Source organism: Palaemon carinicauda, chromosome 6 (genome assembly GCF_036898095.1).
Source record: "Palaemon carinicauda isolate YSFRI2023 chromosome 6, ASM3689809v2, whole genome shotgun sequence".
Classification (NCBI taxonomy): Eukaryota; Metazoa; Arthropoda; class Malacostraca; order Decapoda; family Palaemonidae; genus Palaemon; species Palaemon carinicauda.
Genome location: NC_090730.1, coordinates 148,486,271 through 148,513,997, shown reverse-complemented (window position 1 = coordinate 148,513,997; position 27,727 = coordinate 148,486,271). Strand labels below are relative to the sequence as shown.

General features: G+C 43.0%; 1 protein-coding gene across 1 annotated transcript in view; it reads left to right on the top strand.

Moving 5' to 3' along the window:
- The window catches only part of Cdc50 (cell cycle control protein 50A), an 80,283-nt gene that overhangs the window by 43,772 nt on the left and 8,784 nt on the right, over positions 1–27,727 (top strand). The window contains exons 3-6 of the mRNA XM_068375513.1: positions 7,621–7,773; positions 12,253–12,439; positions 15,325–15,456; positions 27,173–27,366. Coding sequence (XP_068231614.1) covers positions 7,621–7,773; positions 12,253–12,439; positions 15,325–15,456; positions 27,173–27,366 — 666 coding nt within the window. The remainder of the gene's footprint in view (positions 1–7,620; positions 7,774–12,252; positions 12,440–15,324; positions 15,457–27,172; positions 27,367–27,727) is intronic.

Genomic DNA, 27,727 nt, shown 5'->3' with positions numbered 1-27,727 from the left:
TTATTATAAACTTATTTAAATTAATTTTTATATTTGTTTATATTCGACCTTTCCTAATAGTAGGCGGTCTTTTCTTGGTACCGAAGTTAATTAACTTTGAGCCCGTCATTTCGTTTTTACCTGTTAACATATTATGCTATTTTAATGTTTTTGAAAGAATTTCTTTGATAGTCTTGTACTGTTTTCAAAGTTGAACTAACGTTTTGTTTTGTCTCTGCAGTTGTTGACGTTCAGAACGTTCAACTTGCGCTCTATCGTTACGATAGAGAGAGAGTCTATCACGGTGTCACGTTGCAGTAAGAGTAAACCGATTCTAGCGTTTTGTTCATTCTTTCTTAGCTTAAATGGTTCTATTCTAATAAGGAACTTTTTATTTGGGAAACCTTTCAGTTTTTTTCCTTTAACAATAATATGTTTTAACGATATATATAATTGGGCTCTTCTCTCAGATGCTAAGTCAAGAGAGAGAGAGAGAGAGATAGAGACGGAGGGAGAGAGAGGAGGATAAACGTTTCGTTCAAGCGGGTAACGTTGTTATCGTTTTTGTTCTTCTCCCTAGTCTCTTTAGGGGAAGAAGGTAAACGTTTCTAGAGTTTTATTCTTGTTCTCAGACTTTATGCGGTGAGAGATTTTAAACGTAGTTTATTTGATCTAGTGTTTAATCTCTTTTCCAGCCACTGAATTATTTATCTTTCATTATGTTTTTCTGTTACATTGTAATACTGTTTTCGCAATTACTAACTTTTAATGAAGGATAGAATTGCGTGTTTCAGGTACAAACCACTTAAAGTTTCGAGTTCAGTGAAATAAGTGCAAACAGAAAATCAAAAGTGATAAAGTGATAAGCGCAAAGTTTTACAGTGTTGCGTTTGAGGGTTCGTCTGTTCGTGCCAGTTGTTCGCCTAGTCTGGGACCTCTTACAAGCTCCCAAGCCCAGGGGAGAAGTAATGTCGAAGGACTTATGGGTTCAGCAGGCCTTGATCGACGAACAGACGTTTCCCTCCGTGGTTTCGGGTGTAACCAACTCACGTAGCCGACGTAATCACCCCACCCACACAAAGACGAGAGAGCCCATTTATTCCTCGTCTGCGGAAGAGGTTTCTCGCAGAAACCATGGACCAATCTTGCAGCTTTTAAGTGCAAGTCGGTCCCTTCCGCGCAAGTCCAACTCCTAGGTGGTGCCATTAGCACTGGGTCAGTTCGGACTTGCTGCAGTACGACAACTGCACACCTCCCAGAGAGGCAAGGTGGTATCGCAACAGACAGTAACTCCGTCTGTTGCCGCACCAGCTGTTTTAGACCCTCAGTTTCAACGGACAGTAGCTCCGTTTGTTGTTGTCTTTCTTAAACTCTAGTGGTCTTTGCTGCTGACAATGCAGTCTCAGCTTGCGGTGTTGATGCAGGAGTTTCAGGCAGAGAAGGTTAACACACCTCCTCCTGCGAGCGCTCCTCCACCTCTACGCAGTCCAGCCTGCCAGACGTATGTTGTTGAGGTTCCTCAAGCTACCTCCATGCGTGAGCTGCCTCTTTGAGAGTTGCCAGATACCAGCTCTGTGCAGCAACCTCCACTTTCCTTGAGGCAGGAGCCTCTTGCCACGCGGCAACCTCCTCAACACTTGAGGCAGGAGCCTTTTGCTTTGCAGCAACCTCCTCTACCCTTGAGGTAGGAGCCTAATGCGTTGCGACTACCTCCTCCATCCTCGAGGCAGCTACCTCTTGCGGTGCGACAACCTCCACCATCCTCGAGGCAGCAACCTCAACTCCACCTCTGCGCAGTCCACCCTGCCAGACGTATGAAGTTGAGGTTCCTCAACCTACCTCCACGCGTGAGCTGCCGCATTGGGAGTTGCTAGATACCAGCGCTATGCACCAACCTCTCGCGTTGCGGCAACCTCCACCATCCTTGAGGCAGCAACCTCAACTCTTGCGCAGTGGCGATTCTAGGACTCTGAAAGTGGGGGGGCCACTTCAGGGCCAATATAAATTTTGGGGGGGCATTTATTGTTGGTGGCTAGGTGGCACTCTGAAGACAATATTATGTCATTAATGAAATAACAAATGACAATAATAACACCTCATTACTTTCATAACTTGCATTTGTAAAACATATACATGTATGCCTACACAAACATTATGATAATGGAGGTTATTCGTATTACTTAAAAAATATATATGTATTTCTTGCAATATATTTTTAACAAAATCGCAAAAATATGGCAAAAATATCTTCAAAACAAAAATGAATCATGAGTTATGAATGTAATGTAAATTTTATGTTGATATTAAAACCCCATGCAAGCATGCATGAAGTAATGCAGTGTTGCCAACAGGGCGAGTTTCCCTTTCCTGAGGTGAAGTACCTCAACGCATGCGGCATAAGCCTCATCCCTTGCAGCTTGAGCCTCATCCCATGCAGCATGAGTCTCATACCATGCAGCATGAGCCTCATCCCATGCAGCATGAGCCTCGTCCCATGCAGCATGAGCCGCACGCCATGCAACGTGCTCTGCTTACCTTACAGCATGCTCTACATACAGCATGCTCTACATACAGCATGCTCTGCATACAGCATGCTCTGCATACCTTACCGCATGCTTCTCAGTCACACATCTTTGGTTGTTGCCAACTCACTAGACTGTCAAGCAGTTTCATAACGTTGCCTTCTAGTCTGCTGCTTTTGCACCAGTGAAACCCTCACTGAGAGAACTTAGCTTTTCTCGGATATGGTTCCTGTAGATGAGAAAGTGCTATTCTCCCTCCTGATTTTCCCTTGAGGACTCTGTCATTTGGAGAGGAGCCTTTAGCTGCTTAGCCTCCTATGGACTTTTATTTAAGCATAGCATGCTTCCAGGGAGGGTAATGGTTCCACTTCAGTCGCTAACCCCGTCTGTTACCACACCTGCTCCCATAGACCTTGAGCTGTGTTGCAAGACATGCAGTCCAAGCTTAGTCCTTGTTAGAGGATTTTTTGTTTACGGAGTCAGTGTGTCACTGGGAAGACGTTCAACAACCAGCAGAAGTGACTTGTTGTAACGCAGTGCGGCAACCTCAGCAACCCGATAAGGAGTTGTCTGTACGACCCAGACAGTCTAGACAGCTTCGGGTTGTCACTGTACTTCCTCGCTTCCCCATGTTTGACAGTTCACAGACTGTGCAGCAGTACCATGATCTTGTGTCCAGCTCCGTCAGACGACTAGCTTTTAAGAGCTCCCACAAGTCGTCGCTGTCTGGAGATTCGCAGATGGACTATGGATCTGACCAAGGAACTGGGCCTCCTGGTCAATTTTGAGGAGTCCCAGCTCGTCCCATCCCAGACCATTGTCTACCTGGGTATGGATCTTCAGAGTCGAGCTTTTCGGGCTTTTCCGTCGGCCCCAAAGATATACTAAGCCCTAGATTGCATCCAGAGCATGCTGAGAAGGAACCGATGCTCAGTCAGGTAGTGGATGAGTCTAACAGGGACACTTTCATCGCTGGCCCTGTTCATCGAGTTAGGGAGACCCCACCTCCCCCCCTTCAGTATCATCTAGCGGCTCACTGGATAAAGGACATGACGCTAGAGACGATCTCAGTTCCTGTTTCCGAAGAGAGGAGGTCTACTCTCGCGTGGTGAAGGAACAGCTTTCTTCTCAAGGAAGTCTGCCTTTGGCTGTTCAGAAACCCGACCGCCGTCTCTTCTCTGACGCATCAGACACGGGCTGGGGTGCGACTTTGGACGGACAGGAATGCTCGGGAACATGGAATCAGGAGCTAAGGACACTTCACATCTATTGCAAGGAGCTGTTGGCGGTTCATCTGGCCTTGATAAACTTCAAGTCCCTCCAGCTTAACAAGGTGGTGGAGGTGGACTCTGACAACACCACAGCCTTGGCTTACATCTCCAAGCAGGGAGGGACTCATTCGTGGAAGTTGTTCTAGATCGCAAGGGACCTCCTCATCTGGTTAAAAGATCGAAAGCTCACGCTGGTAACGAGGTTCATTCAGGGCGATATGAATGTCATGGCAGATCGCCTTAGCCGGAAGGGTCAGGTCATCCCCACAGAGTGGACCCTTCACAAGAATGTTGGCAGCAGACTTTGGGCCCTGTGGGGTCAGCCAACCATAGATCTGTTCGCTACCTCGATAACCTAGAGGCTCCCGTTGTATTGTTCTCCGATTCCAGACCCAGCAGCAGTTCACGTGGATGCTTTTCTGCTGGATTGGTCCCATCTCGACCTGTATGCATTCCCGCCGTTCAAGATTGTCAACAGGGTACTTCAGAAGTTCGCCTCTCGCAAAGGGACACGGCTGACGTTGGTTGGCTCCGCTCTGGCCCGCGAGAGAATGGTTCATAGAGGTCCTGCAATGGCTGGTCGACATTCCCAGGACTCTTCCTCTGGGAGTGGACCTTCTACGTCTACCTCACGTAAAGAAGGTACATCCAAACCTCCACGCTCTTCGTCTGACTGCCTTCAGACTTTCGAAGGACTCTCAAGAGCTAGGGGCTTTTCGAAGGAGGCAGCCAGAGCGATTGCCAGAGCAAGGAGGACATCCACTCTCAGAGTCTATCAGTCTAAAGGGGAAGTCTTCCGAAGCTGGTACAAGGCCAATGCAGTTTCCTCATCCAGTACCACTGTAACCCAGATTGCTGACTTCCTGTTACATCTAAGGAACGTAAGATCCCTTTCAGCTCCTACGATTAAGGGTTACAGAAGTATGTTGGCAGCGGTTTTCCGCCACAGAGGCTTGGATCTTTCCACCAACAAAGATCTACAGGACCCCCTTAGGTCTTTTAAGACCTCAAAGGAACGTCGGTTGTCCACTCCAGGCTGGAATCTAGACGTGGTCCTAAGGTTCCTTATGTCATCAAGATTTGAACCTCTCCAATCAGCCTCTTTTAAGGACCTCACATTAAAAACTCTTTTCCTCGTGTGCTTGACAACAGCTAAAAGAGTAAGTGAGATCCACGCCTTCAGCAGGAACATAGTTTTCACATCTGAAACGGCTACATGTTCCTTGCAGCTCGGTTTTTTGCTAAAACGAGCTTCCTTCACGTCCTTGGCCTAAGTCGTTCGAGATCCCAAGCCTGTCCAACTTGGTGGGGGACGAACTGGAGAGAGTACTTTGCCCAGTTAGAGCTCTTAGGTACTATCTAAAAAGGTCATAACCTTTACGAGGACAATCAGAAGCCTTATGGTGTGCTATCAAGAAGCCTTCTCTTCCAAGGTCTAAGAACTCAGTTTCTTACCTATTCAGGCTCCTGATTAGGGAAGCACATTCTCATCTGAAGGAAGAAGACCTTGCTTTGCTGAAGGTAAGGACACATGAAGTGAGAGCTGTGGCTACTTCAGTGGCCCTCAAACAGAACCGTTCTCTGCAGTGTTATGGATGCAACCTATTGGAGAAGCAAGTCAGTGTTCGCATCATTCTATCTCAAAGATGTCCAGTCTCTTTACGAGAACTGCTACACCCTGGGACCATTCGTAGCTACGAATGCAGTAGTAGGCGGGGGCTCAGCCACTACATTCCCATAATCCCATAACCTTTTTAACCTTTCTCTTGAATACTTTTTATGGGTTGTACGGTCGGCTAAGAAGCCTTCCACATCCTTGTTGATTTGGCGGGTGGTCAATTCTTTCTTGAGAAGCGCCGAGGTTAAAGGTTGTGATGAGGTCCTTTAGTATGGGTTGCAGCCCTTTATACTTCAGCACCTAAGAGTCGTTCAGCATCCTAAGAGGACCGCTACGCTCAGTAAGGAAGGCGTACTTAATAAAGGCAGAGTAATGGTTCAAGTCGTCTTCCTTACCAGGTACTTATTTATTTTATGTTATTTTTGAATAACTAATAAAATAAAATACGGGATACTTAGCTTCTTGATTAACATGTACACTGGTTTTCACCCACCACCCTGGGTGTGAATCAGCTACATGATTATCGGGTAAGATTAATATTGAAAAATGTTATTTTCATTAGTAAAATAAATTTTTGAATATACTTACCCGATAATCATGATTTAATTGACCCACCCTTCCTCCCCATAGAGAACCAGTGGACCGAGGAAAAAATTGAGGTGGTGTTGACAAGAAGTACTAGAGTACCTGACCACAGATGGCGCTGTTGTGTACACCCCCACCTGAATAGCGATCGCTGGCGTATCCCGACCGTAGATTTCTGTCGGGCAACAGAGTTGACAGCTACATGATTATCGGGTAAGTATATTCAAAAATTTATTTTACTAATGAAAATAACATTTTTGGGTTGTAGTATGGTAACCTTTTCAATTATTTAGCTGTTTTTTTTTTAAATTACTCATACAGTATGTGTAGCATATTACTTAAGCTTTTTGTTGTATAAATTAGTAATTAGGTGATAAAGTAGTTTTTAGAATGTCAGCTAGAGTTTAAAGTACCGAAAAACCATGACTTAAGGTAGGTCTAGGATTATTATGGAAACTAAATACCCTATCTCATCCTTCACTGGCTTCCCACCATCTGCAAAGTTTTGGCGAAGACAATATAAACATCAGACAGGGTTCATAGAAATAAACAAAATAGTAATGATAAAATATCTTGACTTTCTATACCCAATGTTCAAATTCATGGCCACCCCTCTCCCCACTGATTAGAGGCATCATGAGGATAGTATAGTATTTTGGCTGTATACAACATTAGGTTTTTTAGGCTGTACTGTAAGGGAGGGACAGGGTTGTTTTTCATTATGACACCCTTTGTTTTGGCCGTCTGGTAATAAATGACGTAGTTCAGGTGGTGTGTTCTTTGGCATGGAGATGTATGTCGCTATGTTCTTCAAGGCTTTCAAGTCTTTTAGGTAATTCTTGTTCATCAGTCCTTTGTAACATAGATTAATGCTTGCTGCTGTTGGTCCTGAGTTGAGCTAAAAATCATTGTGCCAGTTGTTAAGAGTCTTATCTGATTTCCCTGCTGACCTGCCATGAGAGTGAAGAAGCTATCTAACATACACTGCATATTATTGTTTTTAGATGCTGGTCTCATTGATTTACTAGAAGCATTAGTATACTTGAAGGAAAGAAAACGGTAAAGTTTCTTGATTTTGGGGAGTAACTTCGACATTCCAAGCTTCCAGAGAGGAAATCAATATGAACATCAAGCGAGTACATTATACTGTAGAAGTAAGAAATTTTATCAAAACTAAATTTTTGTTATGGAAAATTAATATTGGTTGAGTTAAACATATTCTGTGTTATGTTGAGATATCTTTAAAGAGTTTTCTTTAAAAAAGTGCAATTTTTTTCTTCAGTATATGAGTTATCAAATCTTCAGAAATTTTATATAAAAAGAGAGTGAGTGAGTGAGTGAGTGGTTTATATGATTATTATTGCAGTAATGTACTGTATATTCACTGCTATGTATTTTACATTAAGTACAATTATATTGTCTTCAGTGGATATTTACAAGTTATAAGAACTTCTTTATAGGTGACATTGCCTATTATCTATGGAATACTTCAACCGCTGGGCTTGGTGATTTTTAACGTAATGACTGTGGATAATGTTTTAAAGTTCAATATGTTTTGACCTCAGATAATTTATTAGGGAAATTTACTCTACAGTATTTAGTAGTTTGTAACTTAATCTTTATCCTTTAAATTTTTTTATTTTAGGTTCAGCAGTTTGAATTGGATTATACAGACTGTTTAAGTATTGATGAAGCAGAATTCAATGGAAAACCTTGCATGGACGTTATAAGTAACAATGTCTCTGCAAAGTGTACTTGTCAGGAACCTTTCACTCTTGATAAGGATTTTGAGAAGAATGTGAGTAAACTATACTTTCAAAAGTCATAAAAATTTTTGGTAGATTTTCAAATTCTTTAATTTTCTTTTAGTTCCCCTGTAAGCCTTTAGGAGCATAGATACAGTGCAGTATTTGTAAGAAGTGTAGATTATAAAAATTCAGGAGCACATTACAGTGCTGTGAAATGAAAGATATTGTCCCTTAGGTGGGCATAGAAAATCAATCATTTCCAGTAGTTTTTCACTAGATTTTTTGTGGTTTATCAATTCTTATTACAGTAGTATTTTGATTACTAACCATGTAAAACCTTATCCTTGGCATATTTTCCTACATAAATGCAAACCATCGTTCTTTACTGTAAGAGAATGATGAAAGCGAAACTGGAATAAGGCAGTTAAAAACTTTTAATGAGGTGTAAACAACCAGCAGGTAGTTTATCTGTTGGCAGTGGGAAGGCAATCCCCCTCACTGTAACTCTCTACTTAAAAATCTTTTACGGTTTCCACCGGAGGAGGTAACGTCAATTGCAGAAAACTGAAGGAACGAGACTTATCCTTTCAAGCACCACAACCTTCAACTTCAGGACACCCCAAGTCATCGGGACAGCCGACCCAACCTAGGAAGGTGCAGAGAGGAAGACTGCAACCTCCGCAGTCAATCTTCAAGAAGCCAACACAGTTGTTCCCCTCTTGCCAGAGACAAGGTTGGGGAAAAGGTAAAGGTAGATCCCTGTGTTAGGATAGGCAATCCCCCAACTTATCACCATTGTGGGATACCTATAAAGGAATTGGAGGTGGTGGTGGTTCCACGTGCAGAAGAACTGGTCAGTTCAGGTTCTATGCCAGGATATCTCCTTCCTTTCATCAGCTTTCCCCCTCCTGTGATTCCTCTTGATGCAACATCTTTATCTAATCACTGGGGGGGGCGTAAAAAGATTCTTCTCTCCAACAAGAGATCACGAAGATGCTGGATAAGGACGCATTGCAGGAGGTCGATGACTGGTTTCCCAGCTACTATAGTTAACTTTTTTTTGTGAGAAAGGCGTCTGGAGGTTAGAGATCACTGTTTATCTCTTAGCTCTGAAGAGGTTTATTCAGCAGACTACGTTCAGATTGGAAACACGAGCCACAGTCATTCAGGTGATAAGACCAGGGGCCTTATTGATAAGATTCAACCTCAAGGAATTTAATTTTTCATGTCTTCCAGGAAATACTTTTGAGTAGCAGTCACAGGAATGTATCCCAATTCAAGGTCCTATGTTTCGGTCTTTCCACAACTCCACAAGTGTTTAGGAGAGTTTTCAAACTGGTGTTAGCTTGGTCTCACACCAACAAAGGATCAGGTTGCTCCATTACCTGGACGACTGGTTAATTCTTGCAGAATCAAAGGAAAATGTTCTAGTCCTTCAGGACAGGATTCTTGACTTTTGTCAAGACCTGGGGTTCTTGATAAATCAAGAGTGTTTTCATCCTCACTAAGAGGCTGAGTTACCTAGGAATGGATTTAGACACAGTTCAGGGCCAAGTCTTTCTGTCTTAGAACAGAATCTCCCGCCTGCAAGAGGTAGCCCTCCCCTTTCTTTGTCAGTCTCTTCTGCCAGCTCATCAATGGCACATACTCATAGTCACTTGACATCTCTAGTGTTTTTGGTTTCTGGAGGCAGTCTTCACTTATAATCTCTGCAATGGCAGCTGAAGTCAATGCAGTCTCAACATCAGGATGATCCTCTAACCTTATTTCACGTCGGAGAAAGCTCTAGGGAAGATCTCAGGTGGTGGTTGCAGGAAAAGAACCTTTGAAAATGGTGTCAATACTCGATTCCCCCTCACGAGTTTCATCTTTTCAGATTCGTTCAAGGAAGGTTGGGGGCCTCACCTAGGCCATCGCATAATATCAAGAGCTTGATCAGGTCAAGACCGCCAAGTACACATCAACGTGTTGGAAGTGAAGGCAGCCTGGCTGGCCCTTTAGGAATTTTGCCCTCCGCCTAAAGGACACTTGGTAATGTTGAGGAGAGAGAACACCATGGTGTCCTACATTCGTAAGCAAGGAGGAATGATCTCTTGAAGTATTTTTTTCAGCCTTTTTACCTTTTGGAAGGGTCCTGAACAGTTTGATCGATTCTGATCATGTCCATGACACTCGTAGCACCAAAATGACCACATACTGCATGGAGTGGTACACGGATCTACTGCTTTTTCTAACAGAGAGAACTTGCCCATCTCCCAAACCTTCTATGTCAACATATCAAGATTTTCCACAGGACAGTGAAGTCCCCACAGCTTTCATGCTTAGAGGTTATCCAGCATCTCCTTTAGAGAGAGTTTTCTTGAGAGACAGCGTTTCAGATGTCTGGATACCTCCGTAAATCCTCGATCTTAGTCTACCAGGCAAAGTGGGAATTTTTCTGCGGTTGGTGTTATGAAAGGGGTCTCTTGGAGCTTTTGTTCTGTTGATTGCCAACTTCTTATTATAACTTCGCAAAAGAGAAATTTTGCTCTCAGTGGTAAAAAGCTATTGCTCTGCCTTGAACCAGGTCTTTAGACTAAAGGGAGTAGATATTTTGTCTTCGGAGGAACTATCCATGTTCCTACAAAGTTTTGAGCAATCTTGCCCTCCAGTTGAGGTGATTCATCATTCTGGAACATACTTAAGGTCTTACGTTCCTTGAAGGGGGCACCTTATGAACTGTTCAGGCGAACCTCAAACAGGGACTTCCCTGCTGCTGAGAGCTGCTGACAACAAGGAAGTTGTCTTTGAAAATTATTAGGAAGACTGATCAGGAGTAGTGTCGAACGGGTGATTCGATTCCTACTGTTTCTTTCCCTGTGGGAGAGGCTGTATGGTACTGAGTTCATGTGCATGTGTCAGTCTGCAGTATAGGTGCTCACACTCCTCCTACCTGTGCTCTTTTCTCTCGAGATCGAGTGCACAACTGCAGGTAGGAAAAGGCCCCTTCCTTTTCTTTTCTTGGACAATCTCTCGCTTTTGAGGGAGTGAGAGAAGCAGTGCATGCTGAGAATTGGACTTTCGGAAACATCGCTTTAGTACCAATATGTTCTTTCTTCATTCGCTAGGTGATATGCTACGTAATGCGAACTTTCCCATCTAGGAGTTTTAGATATTGGTACACGGTACGGGTGCTCACACGCCTGCTATCTGTGCTCTGTTTCTCACGAGAAGAGCAATTACACTGCCAGTGGGTTAAGGGCTCTCACTTTCTCTCTCCTCCCTGGACAATCTCTCATTTCGTGAGATGGGAAGTGCGTACTGAGAGTTGTCCCTTCATGAACAGACATCGGTATGCAGCGCTTCAACATCTGTGTTCAGTCTTGTACCAAATACAGTCCCCTTAACCAAGAGCTGCTCTCACCCTATCAATATAGCTACTAGTCTCGGATGTTATCTCCTGTGTATGAGAAGGAGAATCGGTACATACCAATATCGTAGCCATCTCTGAGCAGTTCGAGATACATATGTTTACAGGCTTGTTACCAGCGTTCCGAGCTCTCGCCCTCGAGTAGGATAAAAGGTCCCCTCCCTCTTTCCGTCCTTTTGATAGTTGCCTAGAGACAACGAGATCAGGAGTGCTCTGAACATTCTTTGGGATCTCCATCTGGGTGTATGTGGGACCATATATACTGGGAATGTACTCGTTTATCCTAACCAAGTGACATAAACACCCTTGGCTGATATCTCCCGCGTACGCATAAGAGTGTCTGTACATATTTGTAATGTATCTACCTAGGAAAATGACCCTAGTACATTGTACACCTAGTACGTTCTCTATGTAATGGAAATGCTTCCTTCTATGAGAATACATTTTAGTACAAGGTTTAGGTGTTAACCATGCTTGTTTAATGCTATGTGATCGTACACTTCGCATATGTTTTTGGACCAGAGAACTTCGAGAATCTGCTTCACTTCAGACTGGAGAACCTATGTTACCATTCATGACCTCAAGAGGCTTACTTGTGTTCCTTCCCTTTGTGTTTTATTTTCTTGGAAACATTCCAAATGTGGTCTCCACTAGTAAAACAAGTTGTCTCCTTTCTTGTTCTTCACAGTCATGGTTTCCCACAGGATCAGCTGCAATCAGGAACTATACGATAGGTAGCTGTGATCGGGAATCATACAATCGGCAGCCGCGCTCAGACACCACATGTCCTAGTCGAGTTGAAGGTCAAAGTGAGGTCTCCGTGGCCTGTTTGGTGGGCAGGACTTACCCTCTATCCAGCAATAACTGCCACCACCGTCTTGAAGTTTTAACAGCCGGATCCAGCTTCGCTGAAAACCTACTCCTATTAAAGGACTCGGATGTGTATAATTAGGAAAAAAAAATAAGAGTACTTTAAATATTGTGACTTTTGTTGTTTGGCAGATATGCTATAGATTTATTTTACTGTTTTCTTTAAAGCATACAAGAAAAGTACTTATGATGTTTATCACACTTTGAAATTATTTTAAGATTAATATTCATATAATGTTTAATGTTTTAGGTTTATATGTACTATGGCTTGGACAATTTCTACCAAAACCACCGTAGGTATGTAAAGTCTCGATATGATTATCAGTTGCTTGGGAAGAAGGTCACCACTGTTCCATCGGACTGTGATCCTTTCAGCAAAGATCAAGAGGGAAAGGTTTTTGCTCCATGTGGTGCTATTGCCAACTCCATGTTCAATGGTAAGATGCAGTTGATAAGAACTAGCACAAGCTTTTTTTTTAGTTTTCAATTTGTTATTTAGTTTGTAGAATTTCATTAGATTTTTTTATTGATATTTAAAAGCTGTCTTGATACCTGGTTGCTCTTCTTATGTCAATATCACTTGAGCCAAGTGATTACAGGAATAAAAGATTCATCATAACCCCTTCTTTCAGCTAGATTGATCCCAAATATTTTATTAGAACCTTTAGCTCTCAGAAGAGTGGGCATAATAGTATACTGCAGGTAAGGCCACCCTACTCCATACAGGAACTTAATTTTATGATGGTTATTGTTACAAAATGGATGGATGAAACCACTGAATCAGTCTGCTTGACACTTTAGACTCAGTCGAAGGGCTTGTTTTTAACCCCTTCAATAGGATGATGTACTTATTAAGTCAAAACGCGCCAGGTACAAGGGAGAATAACGTACTAGAGGTGTCATTTACAAATTTAAACCATATAGAAGTTAGAATAAGTAGTTTATCCTACAAAAGATTACAATACATGTTCGTATTTCACACATAAAGGATATTTTACTTAAAAATAGCTCCTCCCCTTGTGTTTAGTCCCACCTATTTTTTTCTTCAACCAACTAACAAGGACTTTGGGATTCTAGCATTTACTCCTGATTGTGTAAAGGATATTTTAGCGTGTTTTTATGTTTCCATGCATAATCAGACCAATTTAACCAATGGTGACATTCCCTACGTGAGGGATTAACCCTCCACCCCCCCAGATACCCCCAGCTTAGAGACATAGCAATGCTTCCTTCTCACCCTGTCACCAATTGAGACTCTTGGGATTCTAGTCTTTATTTGTGATTATGTAAGGGCTGTTTTTCCATTTGTTCCGACACAAATTCAAACCCTCGTTCATTACAAGAAGTCATAACTTAACAGAGCCGAGTTACTCCTTATAAAGAACAGATTTATATAGTTAGGAAAAATACAAATTACTTTGAAATTTGTTATATTTCTATTTTTGCATATGTAATCAAGTCACACTCTTCAGCTACAGGAAGTATTCTCTAAACTGAGAAGTATTGTAGCTGTGTTGTAGTGATTACTGGGCTGCAGTCGGGTATAGCATTGGCTCACAAGTGGACACAGCAATGCAGTGGAACTGTTGTTGACAAGATTCATTCCTGGGTAAGGAATGTGATCGCTAACACACTTGAATTGCCAGGGCCAAGTGGTTGGATCAGAGAGGTCCCTTCATCTTAAAGTTTTTGAGAAGTGACTTCATGAGATGATTAATATTGCATAAATTCCAATAGAAATTTGGATGTAGGAACTGGCGCAGGCAAAGTCAGAGGATTAGGCATGATGTTAGTCTTTAGGAAGAACCTGTCTGTGGGTCAAGTCCTGACGGCGAGAATCTTGAGATGCCAGACAACCTTCACAGCCAACTATTTACAGGAAAGCCTCCACAAGCTATTCAATATGTTTTCTTTAGCTTCTCAGCATGTTGTGAAATCTACCTTAACTTCCTCACAGAATAAGAAGCATCTCGTCTATGATAACAGTTACGATGTCAGTCTAGGATGAGAGTTAAGGTCAGGCCTTTCTTCCTCTTTTCTTTCTCTTTCATTGAAGTACAGTGATCCAACCATTGTTGCTAGATTAGACCTCGATGCAAGTAAGTACTATACAGAGAAACTGTTTTATATTAGGTTGAGATAGAAATGCTTTAGTAATGTAAACCCAGCACTGTATTTTAGATTTGCATATAAGACATCATATCTCTTGGGGATATAGATTCCTCCATGATAGAAACGTAACCTATCACCTGACTTTCAGGTCATAGTAGGTAGATTTGAGTCAACACCCTTGCTCCTCCTAATGTCTTAGCGTTTGACATCCCAGGATTTTCAACCATCCAGTTTGGTTATAGGGACCTTCTCTCCCCTAAAGATAGTGTCCTATTAAAGGTGATAGAAGGATAGATGTGAGAGAGGCAAGAGAGTGTGCTAGAAATAGGAATGAATGGCGAGCGATTGTGACGCAGTTCCGGTAGGCCCTGCTGCTGCCTCCGATGCCTTAGATGACCGCGGAGGTAGCAGCAGTAGGGGATTCAGCATTATGAAGCTTCATCTGTGGTGGATAATGTGGGAGGGTGGGCTGTGGCACCCTAGCAGTACCAGCTGAACTCGGTTGAGTCCCTTGTCAGGCTGGAGGAACGTAGAGAGTAGAGGTCCCCTTTTTGTTTTGTTTCTTTTGTTGATGTCGGCTACCCCCCAAAATTGGGGGAAGTGCCTTGGTATATGTATGTGTATGTGTACAAACCTCAGTCTTTAAGTTATATTAACTGCCTCAGCCACCCCACAAGGACAAAGTGTAGAACAAAGTGACTACTTTGTGAGCTGGTAGTTGGACGGAGCTTTCCTCACTATCTGCCAGTATCTACTTACACTTCGTCCTAGATTTAAACCGTTGAGTTTCCAGCTTTGCTGAAATCATGGTCATTAAAAAACTCTGTTCTGTGTATTTAAAAGTGTGTGATTTTTTCCTAACTTACAAACCAAGTCTTTTAAGTTTTACTTCACGTCTCAACCACCCCACAGTCCAAGGTGAAGATCAAAGTTGCTACTCGAGTGTTATGGCAAGGGAGCAGGGCTTCTCTGCTACCTGACAATAATTACTGACACCTCATGATGTTAACAGCTGGGTTCCAGCTAAGCTGAAAACATACTGTGCTCCTGTTAAAGGACTCGTGTTTGTTTAGTAAAAAAAAAAAAAGTTATTTTGACAAATTTGTGATGTTTATATCTTGGTAAAAGAAATTGGAATTGGTTTTAAGAGCATATGTTTTTTATTATTAATATTTTATGGGTAATTTTTTCTTGTTTCTTTCATCTCCAGACACACTCAAACTGTACCGGAAGGCGAGCCCAGAAGATGAAGAAATCAAGTTGATAAAGAGAGGCATAGCTTGGCCCACAGATCGAACACTCAAGTTCAAAAACCCTCCTGGTGGCCTTAATGAAACTGACGGTAATTACACAGTGAAATTTGATAGTGATAGAACAGCTCTTTATCATTGTCCTTATTAATGATTTTATGTAATGTATTTTGACATATGAGGAATTCTTTCCATTCACTGCTAGTTTAGTCTAAATTTTCCCATTTCTAAGCCCTCATCCATATTTATATCTATTGTTGAGCTTTTAACTTCCTCCCGGGAGCTCCCTATGCTGCCTAGATCACTCTTAGCCAGGAATTAAGGGTTTGATTGTTCCAGTTTTAATTGCAATTTCAGCTAATATAAGTTTGTTCCAGCACAAATACAAACCTTTCTCTTTTACATAGGCGAATGATAAAGAGCAAAGCTGGAATATTTCAGTCAAAATTTTATAACGAGTTGTAGGTAGTTATGATATGCCTGCCATCAGTTGAGACAGACATTCTTCAACTGGGTTGGAGACTTTTGGCAGATTTTCAAGCTTTACCAGCATTTTTCATCATTACCCTTGGACTTTGTTCCCAGCTTGATACTTATTGTATCGTGGGATATTGTCCTTGAGTTGGAGACATGATTAATGCTATCATGTCTCCCAGAACTCCCCAGGTTGGCCAAAGGTGAAAGGAGAATTTTCACTTTTGCTGCCTTTGAGTTAGGCTTCTCTGAAATTGAAGGACCAGGTACCTTCCAGAAGGAATTCTGTTTCCTTCTTTGTTTATGCACACAAGCAACAGGTATCCTAGCAATTGCTGTTGATTCAAAATTTTCAACCTTGCTTATTGGAAGCCAATTGCTTTGCTCTTCATCATCCAGATAGACAGAGAAGAGCTTCTATCAGACGCCCACCAGACGCTTCATTCACAAGCCCCTCCTCCACACATGCCTTAATCACAGACGCGCCTCAACCACAAACGCACCTCATTCTGATGTGTATTGCCCAGACTTGCCTCACCCAGATGTGTTTTTCATCCAGATGCACAGTTTCTAGAAGCATTGCTAAACAAAATCTCTTAGATATGTGCACTCAAGGTGAATGCAGGACTCGCCTGAGCACTCGCTTGCTCTCACCGGAGCATGCTAGCCCTTCAGAATGTTTGCTTTTCCTTCAGATGCACTGGCATGGCCGCACACAGGCATGAACATGTACGTTGAAGAACTAACCTTACTAAATCCCGGGTATGTATTCAGGCCCTTAGGGGTTTAAAAACTGCATTTTACACCACCTTAACATAACATACATCACCCTAAAGTGCAAGTGTGAATTATATTTGACAATAGACACTACCAACTGGAAAAGCTAAACGCATGCAGTCTCTAGTGCTCGCACATAATTATAACTGGTAAGTCCAACCAGTAGACCTCAGGAATTGTGACCGTTGACTCACTGTTACTCATGGAGATAATCTTCGCATACGATCCCATTATGGATCAAGATCATCCAGAGTCGTTTCCTTTCACTAACGATTTTCGCTGATAGAATTTAAATAGACCTCACACTCCCTCTCCCTTTTGAATCAGAGGAATAGTTTCATCCAGACCTAGTCTCTCTTCATTGCAAGAAATAGGATTACTGTAATGGATGATAGAATATTGCCTGATCCCTCTCTCGGAGGATTTGTGGCCAGGAAAACTGTATACCTTGTAAAAGTTTCTTAAGTTTTTCTGATAAACATGACTCTGTATTTAGGCATTCTCCTTAGAACCTGTGGTAGCTGCCCAACATATTGTGAAACGAGCCTATCTCCCTCACAGGACATACAGCTTCTTATCTTAGCACGACGATGTACAGCAAATACAAGGTGAAAGGTAAAAATGTTTGACCATTCTTCTTTTAGGTCTTCTCAATTAATTGATTCACCTCAGACTATTTATAAGTCTCAGTTTTTTAGTATTTTTAGGACTAGAATCAATGAACTGATGGTAAAAGATTTAGGGGACTCTGCTTCAGCATGAGTTCATTTGTCATTTGGACCTCTGTCAAGACCCAAAGAATGTTGGGTTATAAAACAGGACAATATTTTAGCCCAACCATGTCAGCAGAACAGACTAAATTACTATAACTATTAGTAAATCTTAATTTGAGATAAGTAAATCTAAAGCTGTGTTATTTATGGGAGTGAATGTTGGTGAATTTAGTGGAAATATCTTTAGCTGATTTTATAATACATGCAGGAGTATTATCTACTTTTATTAAAAAGAAGATTTTAGGTAATCCTGATCTTGTTATAATTATAGTTGTTAATGTTTGAATAGAACCCTTGATGTTGGTACTAAAGAATCAACTAGATTACTGTATTTAGATGTTTTTTCAGTGAAACATGATGAACAGTTGTCTTCAGCACTGATTAGTTTGATATTAAATGCACAGAAATATTCGGTGATCTCTTCTCCCATTTTGAGCCCTATATCTCCAACAAGGCTTGTTCATAATAAGAATAGTAATAAGGGTAATACTAGCTCTGAAAAGTTTTATTCAGGCATTGGGTCACTTTTCCCGCATTTGTAATGCAGACACCCAGATCTATGGTTTCCTTCTGTTATAAAGGAGTGATATTGGACCCCTTTTAACCCTTTTACCCCCAAAAGACGTACTGGTACGTTTCACAAAACCCATCCCTTTACCCCCATGGACGTACCGGTACGGCCTTGCAAAAAAATGCTATAAAAATTTTTTTTTTCATATTTTTGATAATTTTTTGAGAAAATTCAGGCATTTTCCGAGAGAATGAGACCAACCTGACCTCTCCAAGACAAAAATTAAGGCTGTTAGAGCAATTTAAAAAAGATACACTGCAAAATGTGCTGGGAAAAAAATAACCCCCTGGGGGTTAAGGGTTGGAAATTTCCAAAGAGCCTGGGGGTAAAAGGGTTATGTTAAAAACCCATTATCTGCAAATCCCATTTCACTCCCAAATTATCTGAACGTCTCTATCCAAGTTCCACTCATTAGGTTTGAAGGTGGCAAACCTTCTAGAGAATCAGGTTGTAGAAGTTTCAGGTTAATCCCCAGTGTTTTCAAACAGTCGACTCAATCTACTCTTGTTATCTGTGTGTTTGGTATTTGCAAAATTTTTCAAGATAAAAACATCTATGTCAGTTATTGTAGGTAATGAATTGTAATTTAGTGCAATTTAAACTGAATTGAGCTATCTTAATTGCAATGATATGATACAGTTTTTCAATATTAAACTTAGCCGGTGATCATATAGCTGTCAGCTCTGCTGCCCGACAGAAAAACCTAAGGACAAAATACGCCAGCGATCGCTATACAGGTGGGGGTGTACATCAACAGCGCCATCTGTCGAGCAGGTACTCAAGTACTCCATGTCAACACAGAACCAATTTTCTCTCTGTCGTGCCACTGGCAAGACCTACTAAATACGCTGTTGCTTTCTGGATTGATTTTCACGTTATTTGGTGAAGTATTCATTTCTGGTTATTAGCTTTCGCTGTGCAGAGGTTATCTTCAATACTTCCTTGCATTCTTTTATTGAATTTTGGATTATTTGTTGACGACTTGGATAGATTTTGAATCCCCCCTTTGACTAATTCAAGATGTCTGACCCTTCTCAAGTCCCCAAATACAGGAAGTGTAGTGCTAGGGACTGTTCAAGGCGTCTTCCGAAGGCCTCTATCGATCCGCACACCATTTGTTCCAATTGTCGGGGTAAAACCTCTCAATTGGAAGATCGATGTGAGGAATGCGTTGGGCTTTCGGAATTCGATTTTCAAGAATTCCTGAAATATTCACGTAGGCTAGAGAGAGATAGAGTCAGGAGGAGTTCGTCTCGCTCAGTTGATTTTTCCTCTCCCCATGCCCCACAACCTATTCCTTCCCCTGCTTCCCCTGTAGTGGTTACTCCCGACCCCCCTTCTAGCACTCATCAACCTTCGATGGCAGATATGATGCGTGCCATCCAGGCTCTGGGTGAGAGAGTCGAGTCATTGGCGAGTGACCGCAACCAACTCATGGCTGACGTCAGGGAGTTGAAGGGTAAAAGTGCAGTGGGAAGTGAAGTGGTTAGTGCAGTGAAAAGTGTTAGTGTTACGCATGAGGGTGCGTCTGTTCGTGCCTGTCGTCCTCCCAGTCCGGGACCTCTTGCAAGCTCCCAAGCCCAGGGGAGAAGCAATGTCGTACGACCAAAGGGTTCGACAGGCTTTAAACAGCGGACAGACGTTCCCTCCGTGGTTTCGGACGTATCTTTCCTAGATCGTCCCACCCACAAGAAGACGAGTGAGCCCGTTCATTCCTCGTCTGCGGAAGAGGTTTCACGCCAGAAACGATGGACCAAGGTCTCACGGCCTCTTAAACGCAAGGTCCCTTCCGCGCAAGTCCAACGGCCCAGGTGTAGCCACTGGGTCAGTTCGGACTCGCTGCAGTCTTCCGACGACTGCACACCTCCTAAGAGAGGCAAAGTGGTACCGCAACAGGCAGTAACACCGTCTGTTGCCGCACCTGCTGCTGTAGACCCTAAGTGGTCTTTGCTACAGTCTATGCAGACTCAGTTAGCTTCTTTCATGCAGGAGTATCGTGCGGAGAAGGTTGACGCTGCACCCGTTAGCCTACAACCAACCACGGTTGTGCGCCCAGTAGACGCTGAGGCTGCCTGCTCCCGCACTCCAGCTGTGAGAGTTCCACCTCCCATGCGCAGTCGACCCTGCCAGACGCATGTTGACGTTCACCGACGCACGGAACCCTCCGTTGACGTTCGCGTGTTACCACAACAACAGGAGGGTGGAGTTAAGTTGCCGTGTTTTGACGCTGTGCGTCAACCTCCGCAACCCACTGTGGTTTCCGCTACTCGACCGCAGTCAGGAGTAGACGCTTTGCGTCCCCACACAGCTATGGTTGTTGCCAGTTCACAGACTGACCAACAGTTCCATGACGTTGGGTCCAGTGCAGCCACGCATGCACCCGTGCTGCCGGACTCAGCCGACCAGCTTTTACCTACTCCTTTGCCGCTTCCTCCTCAACATTCAGACGATGGACTCTCTGATGATGACGAAGCTGCACATCTTGACGACCAACACACGGACATCGACGAACCCAAGACCACGCCTCCCTCCTTAGACTTTAGGAAAGTGCTTGCGCTGTTCAAGGATTTATATCCTGATCAGTTTGTGTCTGCAGCACCACGCTCGCCTCCCTCTGAGTTCGCTTTAGGCATGCAGTCATCCGCACCTGCCTTTACGAAGCTCGTACTCGCTCGCTCGTCCAAGAGAGCTTTAAGAGTACTGGGAGATTGGTTGCAGTCCAAAAAGCAACTTGGGAAGACAGCCTTCATGTTTCCCCCGGCCAAGCTTGCTTCCAGATCTAGCGTCTGGTATGCCACGGGAGAAGTTCTCGGCTTGGGAGTTCCTGCCTCTGCCCAGGGCGACTTCTCAAGTCTGGTAGACTCTCCCCGCAGGCTGGCCATGAGACGCTCCAAGATTTGTTGGACTCCTTCGGATATGGACCATCTAATGAAAGGAGTATTTCGAGCATTCGAAGTCTTTAACTTCTTGGACTGGTGTTTGGGAGCGTTGAGCAGGAAGACCTCCCCTTCTGACAAGGAAACTTCCATGCTCATTATGTCCTGCATGGACAAAGCCATACGGGATGGTTCTAGTGAGCTTGCGGCTTCTTTCGTGTCCGGGGTCCTCAAGAAGCGGGATCACCTTTGCTCCTTCTTGTCAGCTGGAGTCACCCCATGTCAAAAGTCGGAACTTATGTTTGCTCCTCTCTCGAAGTGCCTCTTCCCTGAGGAGTTGATCAAGGAGATTGCCGCCTCCTTGATCCAGAAAGACACTCATGACTTGGTTGCGTCATCCGCACGCAAAGCCACCCCTTTGCCCTCCGTGCCTAGACCCAGGATGGACACTCCAGCGTCAAGGTTCATTCCGCCCTTTCGTGGCAGAGCCTCCAGCAGAGGAGGTGCTCGTGCCGAAGGTCAACGTGGGAGCAAGAAGAAGGGTTCCAAGACCTCTAGAGGCAGAGTCTGACTGCCACCTTCTTCAGACAGCAGTGGGAGCCAGGCTCAAGAACTACTGGCAGGCCTGGGAGAACAGGGGCGCAGACGAACAGTCTGTGAAGTTACTCAGAGAGGGGTACAAGATTCCATTCTTGCGCAAGCCCCCTCTAGCAACAACTCCCATCGACCTCTCTCCCAGGTACAGAGAGGAGGACAAGAGACTAGCTTTGCAGCAAGAGGTGTGTCTCTTACTACAAAAGGGAGCGGTAGTCAAAGTCCGGGACCATCAATCCCCGGGCTTCTACAACCGTCTCTTCTTAGTGGCGAAGAAGACAGGAGGGTGGAGGCCGGTGCTAGACGTCAGTGCTCTGAATGTCTTTGTCACAAAGCAGACGTTCACCATGGAGACGACAAAGTCGGTTCTAGCATCGGTCAGGAAGGAAGACTGGATGGTCTCGTTAGACCTAAAGGACGCTTACTTTCACGTCCCCATCCACCCAGATTCCCAACCTTTTCTAAGGTTCGTTTTTGGGAAGGTTGTATACCAGTTTCAAGCCCTGTGCTTTGGCCTAAGCACGGCACCTCTTGTTTTTACGAAACTGATGAGGAATATTGCCAAATTCCTGCATTTAGCAGACATCAGAGCCTCCCTCTATTTGGACGACTGGCTTCTAAGAGCTTCGTCAAGTCGTCGCTGTCTGGAGAATCTAAAGTGGACTCTGGATCTGACCAAGGAATTGGGTCTCCTGGTCAATATGAAAAAGTCCCAACTCGTCCCATCCCAAACTATAGTGTACCTAGAAATGGAGATTCAGAGTCAAGCTTTTCGGGCTTTTCCGTCGGCCCCCAGAATCAGTCAAGCCCAAGAATGCATCCAGAACATGCTGAAGAAGGACTGATGTTCAGTCAGACAGTGGATGAGTCTGATAGGGACGTTTTCATCACTGGACCAGTTCATCGCGTTAGGGAGTCTCCACCTCCGACCCCTTCAATTTCACCTAGCTGTTCACTGGAGAAAGGACAAGACGCTAGAAGCGGTCTCGATTCCTATTTCCGAGAAGATGAAGTCTTCACTGACTTGGTGGAAGGACAACATTCTCCTCAGGGAGGGTCTGCCACTGGCTGTTCAGACCCCCAACCACATTCTCTTCTCGGACGCATCGGACACGGGCTGGGGTGCGACATTGGACGGTCGGGAATGCTCGGGCACGTGGAATGCGGATCAAAGAACGTTGCACATCAACTGCAAGGAGCTACTGGCAGTTCATCTGGCCTTGAGAAGCTTCAAGTCCCTCCTTCTAGGCAAGGTGGTGGAGGTGAACTCCGACAACACCACAGCCTTGGCGTACATCTCCAAGCAAGGAGGGACTCATTCGAGGTCGTTGTACGAGATCGCAAGGGACCTCCTCACCTGGTCAAGAGATCGAAACATATCGCTAGTAACGAGGTTCATTCAAGGCAACATGAATGTCATGGCAGACCGCCTCAGCCGGAAGGGTCAAATCATCCCAACAGAGTGGACCCTTCACAAGAATGTATGCAAGAGACTATGGGCTTTGTGGGGTCAGCCTACCATAGATCTGTTTGCAACCTCGATGACCAAGAGGCTCCCAATTTATTGCTCACCGATTCCGGACCCAGCAGCAGTTCACATAGATGCCTTTCTTCTGGATTGGTCCCATCTAGACCTTTATGCATTCCCCCCGTTCAAGATTGTCAACAGAGTACTGCAGAAGTTCGCCTCTCACGAAGGGACAAGGTTGACGTTGGTTGCTCCCCTCTGGCCCGCGAGAGAATGGTTCACCGAGGTACTGCAATGGCTAGTAGACGTTCCCAGAACACTTCCTCGAAGAGTGGACCTTCTGCGTCAGCCACACGTAAAGAAGGTACACCCAAGCCTCCACGCTCTTCGTCTGACTGCCTTCAGACTATCGAAAGACTCTCGAGAGCTAGAGGCTTTTCGAAGGAGGCAGCCAGAGCGATTGCTAGAGCAAGGAGGACATCCACTCTTAAAGTCTACCAGTCGAAGTGGGAAGTCTTCCGAAGCTGGTGCAAGTCGGTATCAGTATCCTCAACCAGTACCTCTGTAACTCAGATAGCTGACTTCCTTTTATACCTAAGGAAGGAAAGATCTCTTTCAGCTCCCACGATCAAGGGTTACAAAAGCATGTTGGCAGCAGTCTTCCGTCACAGAGGCTTAGATCTTTCCAACAACAAAGATCTACAGGACCTCCTTAAGTCTTTTGAGACCTCGAAGGAGCGTCGGTTGGCCACACCAGGTTGGAACTTAGACGTGGTACTAAGATTCCTTATGTCAGAAAGGTTCGAACCACTTCAATCAGCCTCTTTTAAAGATCTCACTTTGAAGACCCTTTTCCTCGTCTGCTTAGCAACAGCTAAAAGAGTCAGTGAGATACACGCCTTCAGCAGGAACATTGGATTTACATCTGAAACGGCTACATGTTCCTTACAGCTTGGGTTTTTAGCCAAAAACGAACTTCCTTCTCGTCCTTGGCCCAAATCGTTCGATATTCCAAGCCTTTCTAATTTGGTTGGAAATGAACAAGAAAGAGTACTATGCCCTGTAAGAGCTCTTAAGTACTATTTGAGACGTACTAAACCATTACGAGGACAGTCAGAAGCTTTATGGTGCGCTATTAAGAAACCTTCTTTACCTATGTCGAAGAATGCAGTTTCTTATTATATCAGACTTTTGATTCGAGAAGCTCATTCCCATCTGAATGAGGAGGACCATGCTTTGCTGAAGGTTAGGACACATGAAGTTAGAGCTGTCGCAACTTCAGTAGCCTTCAAACAAAACAGATCTCTGCAGAGTGTAATGGATGCAACCTATTGGAGAAGCAAGTCAGTGTTCGCATCATTTTACCTTAAAGATGTCCAGTCTCTTGACGAGAACTGCTACACCCTGGGACCATTCGTAGCAGCGAGTGCAGTAGTGGGTGAGGGCTCAACCACTACATTCCCCTAATCCCATAACCTTTTTAATCTTTCTCTTGAAATGTTTTTTATTGTTGTTTTTAGGTTGTCCGGAAGGCTAAGAAGCCTTTCGCATCCTGGTTGATTTGGCGGGTGGTCAAATTCTTTTCTTGAGAGAGTCAGTGAGGTTCATGCCTTCAGCAAGAACATTGGTTTCACAACCGAATCAGCTACATGTTCTTTTCAGCTTGGATTCCTAGCAAAGAACGAGCTTCCTTCACGTCCTTGGCCTAGATCGTTCGAAATACCTAGCCTCTCCAACATGGTAGGTAACGAACTAGAGAGAGTTCTTTGCCCTGTCAGAGCTCTCAAATATTATCTGAAGAGGTCTAAACCTATTCGAGGACAGTCAGAAGCCTTATGGTGTGCCATCAAGAAACCCTCGAGACCCATGTCCAAGAATGGGCTTTCGTACTATATAAGGCTTCTGATCAGAGAAGCACATTCTCACTTAAAGGAGGAAGACCTTGCATTGCTGAAGGTAAGGACCCACGAAGTAAGAGCTGTAGCTACTTCGTTGGCCTTTAATAAAAACCGTTCTCTGCAGAGCATTATGGATGCAACCTATTGGAGGAGCAAGTCAGTGTTTGCATCATTTTATCTGAAAGATGTCCAGTCTCTTGACGAGAACTGCTACACCCTGGGACCATTCGTAGCAGCGAGTGCAGTAGTGGGTGAGGGCTCAACCACTACATTCCCCTAATCCCATAACCTTTTTAATCTTTCTCTTGAAATGTTTTTTATTGTTGTTTTTAGGTTGTCCGGAAGGCTAAGAAGCCTTTCGCATCCTGGTTGATTTGGCGGGTGGTCAAATTCTTTTCTTGAGAAGCGCCTAGATTAGAGGTTTTGATGAGGTCCTTTAGTATGGGTTGCAACCCTTCATACTTCAGCTCCTAGGAGTCGCTCAGCATCCTATGAGGATCGCGAGGCTCAGTAAGGAAGACGTACTTAAAAAGGCAGAGTAATTGTTCAAGTCGACTTCCTTACCAGGTACTTATTGATTTTATGTTTGTTATTTTGAATAACTGCTAAAATGAAATACAAAATACTTAGCTCTTAATGTAAACATATAATGCTGGTCTCTACCCACCCCCCTGGGTGTGAATCAGCTATATGATCACCGGCTAAGTTTAATATTGAAAAATGTTATTTTCATTAGTAAAATAAATTTTTGAATATACTTACCCGGTGATCATATATTAAAGGACCCTCCCTTCCTCCCCAATAGAGACCCAGTGGGCCGAGGAGAAAATTGGTTCTGTGTTGACATGGAGTACTTGAGTACCTGCTCGACAGATGGCGCTGTTGATGTACACCCCCACCTGTATAGCGATCGCTGGCGTATTTTGTCCTTAGGTTTTTCTGTCGGGCAGCAGAGCTGACAGCTATATTATCACCGGGTAAGTATATTCAAAAATTTATTTTACTAATGAAAATAACATATTTATAAGTTAGTAGTAACCAAAATTTCCCTACCTTTCCCTACCTTGGTGTGCATTTTTATTATGTGTGCCAAAAAAAGCTAGTCTAATGAAATACTGTATTGTATTTATTGAATATCTGAATAAATTGCATATCCCAGTGCAACGGTATTGCAATCCAAATAATTTTAGCAGGTAAAAATATTCATAAAGATATCTACCCATAATCTCTTGTTTTGGGTGCTAGCCACTGTAATGGTGAGAAAAGTTTTATGCAACGCTATCACACGCTTATTCAAGATTAAAGCATTTACTACATCATTAATTGTAGGGGATTGATTCCATTGTATGTGTGATGCAAACCAAATTGTGCTATTTGATTTCAATGATATACAATAGTTAGAAGTCTACCGTAACTGGAAATTTGCATAACTGAGCTACGACGCAGTCCTATTGAAATATCTTTTAACACTGTAAAACATATGCCTTGACATCACTGACATCACCCAAAGTTTCCAAAGTCATTAGATACTGTTTTGTCTCTCATACAAAATGTTCAGAGTCATCTGACAGGGCTAAAAATAGCATAATATAATCACAACCTATCTGTGGTGGATTCTTTATTCGGTACCCCATGGGGTGGAGTTCAACTGAGGCTCTAACTCTAGCATAGGCATATTTTTATATCTTTAATGAATGCATGAAATTTTTTTCATGAGGAGTCTGAGATGTCTGTGGGTTATGATTTTGTGACAATGTCAAGGATGTCCATTGGTCACCAAATTGTTAAAAGGTTGTGAAACTGTAGCTTCAAAAGGGAAAGCATTATGAACACCGGGTAACTATTGAAATAAATTATATCCAATTTTTTTTTTATAAATGCCTCTCTTATTGATTGCACTAAACATATGCTGTTCTACATGGCATTACCAGTTTCCTTTGTGTTAAATTTCTAATATTTTTTAGATTCTTTTCTTTTAAAATTTCTAAATCTATTAGAAAATATTAAAAAAGCTGAATTAACAAAAACCTTACTTTTTCTGTTGTAGTAATGTTATGGTTTTGCTTATAGTTGATTTTTATAAGGATGATATGCAAATGTGTCTTTTTGTATGTTGAAACGTGAGTCTTGTAACAAAATAAAGACGTTAGATGATGTATGATTGTACTCTGCAAAAATATTGAGAAGTGTGATATGTCTTATTGTGTTATTTTTATGTTCATAGATATTTATGTATTCTGGATGCTGAAGGTTTCAGTAATGTCATCATGGTTTCATAAGAAAAAGGAGATTGAAGGTGGTTGTAATTGTTGTTTGATTTCTTTCACAGTTATTCTACTTCCAGTTAACTAATAAAAACCTTCATTTATTTTTATAGCATTTAAAGATACAGTGAAGCCTCTTTACTGGACAAAGAGTGTCTTTGAGTTAGATCCGGATGATCCAGAAAATAATGGTTACCAGAATGAAGACCTGATAGTCTGGATGAGAAGTGCTGCTTTTCCAAAATTCCGTAAGCTCTACAGGAAGATAGACCATTCGGAAATTGGGTACAAATTTGGATTGCCAGCTGTGAGTATGTTTATTTTTATTGGCATGATACTGCAAAACTTTTATAATTTGGAGTATACAAACCACTGCTTTATAAATACGTTACTGGATCTGTTAAAAGTAAATTAACAAAACCCAATAGATAAATAACTTCACATTTAACCCTTTTACCCCCAAAGGACGTACTGGTACGTTTCACAAAACTCATCCCTTTACCCCCATGGGCGTACCGGTACGTCCGTGCAAAAAAATGCTATAAATTTTTTTTTTTTTTTTGATAATTTTTTGAAAACATTCAGGCATTTTCCAAGAGAATGAGACCAACCTGACCTCTCTATGACAAAAATTAAGGCTGTTAGAGCAATCTAAAAAAAATATACTG